A 3,566-nucleotide genomic window follows, 5' to 3' on the forward strand; every position below is an offset into this window, starting at 1 on the left:
GTAAAGTGTTACCATAATAATTGTACAACATCAGGCAAAATTCAGTCAAAACTTTTTTATGAAAAAAAGAGATGAAATAAAAAAGTGAAACATTATTAACATTATGGGGTGGTTTCCCGGACAGGGTTTAAATTAAGCCAGGAGTAGGCCTTAATCTAGAATAGTTAATCATGTCTTAAAAAATGGCTTTCTGTAACACAGATTAAGTAAGGATTAGTTACACCTGGACTATGGAGTCCTGAACTAAAATAAACCAGATTAATTTAAAACCAACTGTGCTAATCTGAATTAGCATGACAGAGGTTGCCTATAAAACATGGAATGAACCAAGAAAAGCTTAAAATTGCATGGAACTGAGAAGCAAATCCAAGGAAACAATGGAATCAGAAAAAGACTGCAATCAAAAAAACATTTACTAAACAAGAGCAAACTGCACACGCCATGCAGCTATGGAATGGAATAAAATAAAATAAATGCTGGAAGACTGTAATATATATACATACACACTGTATATATGTGTGTGTGTGTGTATCCAAGTAGTACACGTGTCCTCTTTAAAACACAATGTTAATCTGAAGTTAAACCTGCCACCTGGTAGGTTTAATTTAAGCCTCGATTTAGTCCTGGAGTAAGTCTAGTCTTCCTCCAGGAAATCAGCTTATTAAACTCTGGACTAAACTAAATCTAGGACTATTTAAAGCCTTGACCGAGAAAGCAGATTTCTGTTAATCTGGTTTAAAGGGCAATTTTAGTCTAGGATTAGGCTTAATGTCTGTTCGGGAAACCGCTCCTAAGTGTCCTTAGCACCTAAGTCTTGTCAACATTTTTTTCTTAAAGTAGCGCATGATAAGCACTTAATATTTAAAACTCATGACAAATTTGTTAATTTTCTGAACATATTTGTTACAAGTTGTTACTAATATGCAACCAAATTTCCCCTTTATAAATAACCGCTGCAAATGATTGCCTATTAGAAAATAAGAAACATCAATTAATCAGTTTGTGAATATTGTTTCTCAACATGCAAAAAATGATTTGCAATAATATGTTCTAAAGACAATCTGAATTATGTTGAAGCACATGCTGGAGTCACACACTGGTTGCTATTTAAGGCTTACATAATGAACCAACATCTGTATGTATGCTCCTGTATGTATGTCCTTGAAAATTATCTCGAGCTGTGGAGTAGACGGAGTATAAAAGGTGGGTCTTAACAGCATGGGAACACACACTCAGCAGTCTCAACATGAAGGCTCTCATTTTTCTGGCTCTGTTCGCTGTGGCTTGTAAGTAAAGGGGCATGAAAGATTTAGATCGAAATTAATACAGATCTATTAAGGGTTTTTAGGGTTTATCTAAATAGACATCATCATGTAAAATATAATACATTTTTTATTTAATTCCGTATGGTTACAGCTCTCTTCATTAATATTGGTAAAATGTATGAAACAATGAAACCTTATGTTTTCCCAGATGCCGCTCCTCTGAATGAGGATGACAAGATTGTTGGCGGATACGAGTGCACTAAGAATGGTGTTCCATACCAGGTTTCCCTGAACAGTGGCTACCACTTTTGCGGTGGTTCTCTGATCAGCAACCTCTGGGTTGTGTCTGCTGCTCACTGCTACAAGTCGTAAGTGAAAGTCCTTTTCTTTTTTTTTTTGCATGTGCATTATATATATATATATTGGAGACTGGACTGGAGCTTGTCACATGGGGAAGTTGTTACAATAATTATATCTCAGTAGGTTTGAATCAAAAGTCCAATTGCACAAAAACTTTGTCTTTGGATTTGAATTAAGAATAATGTTTTTTATTTTTTTTAACGATTTCTATAGTGTAGGAAGTTATGTTACTTTTAACATTTTAACTTTGTAATGAATTATTTTGTGCTTAATTTTTTTCCTTTTAAATATAACAGAAAGCAACTAAATAACCAATGTAATGACAAATTTCTACTTGCTATGCCATTATTTAAATTAAGTATGCATTAAAATGATCAAAAGTAACAGTAAAGACAGTGATAATGTTACAAAATATTTCTATTTTAAATAAACGCTGTTTAATATAACTTTCTATTCATTAAAGAATCCTTAAAAAAATTCCACAAAAAATATGGAGTTTTTAAATTTTCAAATTGATAATAATAATAAGAAATGTTTCTTAAACACCAAATCAGCATATTAAATGATTTTTGAAGGATCATGTGACACTGAAGACTGGAGTAATGATGCTGAAATTTCAGCTTTCCATCACAGGGTATAAATCACATTTTAAAAATATATATATTCAAATAGAAAACTGTTTTAAACTGTAATAACATTTCACAGTAGTACTGTTTTTATTATATTTTGGATCAAATTAATGCAGCCTTAGTGAGCTTATGATACTTCTTCCAAAAAACATCTTACCGACCCCAAACTTTTGAATGGCAGTGCTCAATCTGCTCATAGTGTTACAATATATGCCCTGCTATGGGGTAGAAATGTCCATCATCTTACTGTAGTCAAGATTCTACCATATGTGTCTATACAGGAATTACTTTTCAAAAATAAATATCTCCTATAAGAGGCACATAAGGGATACATCATTAGTAATCACTTAAAATTCAGCAAACAAACTGCACATTTTCTTAGGTTCAAAAAATAAATTGTAGAAGTATGTTAAAGAGTTTAACATTTTATGCTTTCTGTATAAACCAATAATCACTTGTCTCTATTCTCAGACGTGTCCAGGTGCGTCTGGGTGAGCACAACATTGACACCACTGAGGGCACCGAGCAGTTCATCAACTCCGCTACGGTCATCAGACACCCCAGTTACAACAGCAATACTCTGGACAATGACGTCATGCTGATCAAGCTGAGCAGTGCCGCCACTCTGAACAGCTACGTTAAGACCGTTGCTCTGCCTTCAAGCTGTGCTTCATCTGGTACCAGCTGCCTGATCTCTGGATGGGGAAACATGAGCGCCAGTGGAAGTGCGTGCCACTAAATTAATATGGAATGAAACTTCCTGCGTAAATCTTTAGGCCATCTTAAAATAACCCATTAATGCAAATTAACCAAGTGGGGACTTGATGTTTTCTCAGGCAACTACCCCAGCCGTCTGATGTGCCTGAACGCTCCTATCTTGAGTGACAGCACCTGCAAAAGTGCCTACCCTGGTCAGATCTCCTCCAACATGTTCTGCGCTGGCTTCATGGAGGGAGGCAAGGACTCCTGCCAGGTAAGATCAATGCTAAACTTTTGATGTCAAGCTAACAGATATATAAAAATACTTTTTGCAGCAATTATTGACTTCTCTGAAACGCTTCTGTATCGCAGGGTGACTCTGGCGGCCCAGTGGTGTGCAACAACCAGCTGCAGGGTATTGTGTCCTGGGGTTACGGGTGTGCCCAGAGGAACAATCCTGGTGTCTATGCCAAAGTCTGCAACTTCACCACCTGGATCAGAAACACCATGAACTCCAACTAAGCTACCATGGATTTTCAAGACCATAATCATGGCATTTTGCAATATCATTTTGGCAAACTAAAATAAAGATCTGATAACAAACATTAAAGAA

The 3,566-nt window shown here is 35.8% G+C and overlaps 1 protein-coding gene across 1 annotated transcript; it reads left to right on the forward strand.

The window, feature by feature from the left end:
- Nucleotides 1-1,167: 1,167 nt before the first annotated feature.
- Nucleotides 1,168-3,566, forward strand: LOC309484665 (trypsin-3-like). The gene is made up of 5 exons (XM_082151003.1): nucleotides 1,168-1,286; nucleotides 1,474-1,633; nucleotides 2,726-2,979; nucleotides 3,091-3,227; nucleotides 3,326-3,566. The coding sequence occupies exons 1-5, from the start codon at nucleotides 1,247-1,249 to the stop codon at nucleotides 3,473-3,475; spliced, it is 741 nt and encodes a 246-aa protein (XP_082007129.1). The 5' UTR covers nucleotides 1,168-1,246; the 3' UTR covers nucleotides 3,476-3,566.

Source organism: Leuciscus leuciscus (genome assembly GCF_965113295.1).
Source record: "Leuciscus leuciscus genome assembly, chromosome: 20".
Lineage (NCBI taxonomy): Eukaryota > Metazoa > Chordata > Actinopteri > Cypriniformes > Leuciscidae > Leuciscus > Leuciscus leuciscus.

Excerpts from the sequence above, each read along its gene's own strand:
- LOC309484665 (XM_082151003.1), top strand. The coding sequence starts at position 1,247 with ATGAAGGCTCTCATTTTTCTGGCTCTGTTCGCTGTGGCTT. Across the intron at positions 1,634-2,725 it reads GCTGCTCACTGCTACAAGTC|ACGTGTCCAGGTGCGTCTGG; the intron begins GTAAGTGAAAGT and ends CTCTATTCTCAG. Across the intron at positions 3,228-3,325 it reads GAGGCAAGGACTCCTGCCAG|GGTGACTCTGGCGGCCCAGT; the intron begins GTAAGATCAATG and ends TCTGTATCGCAG.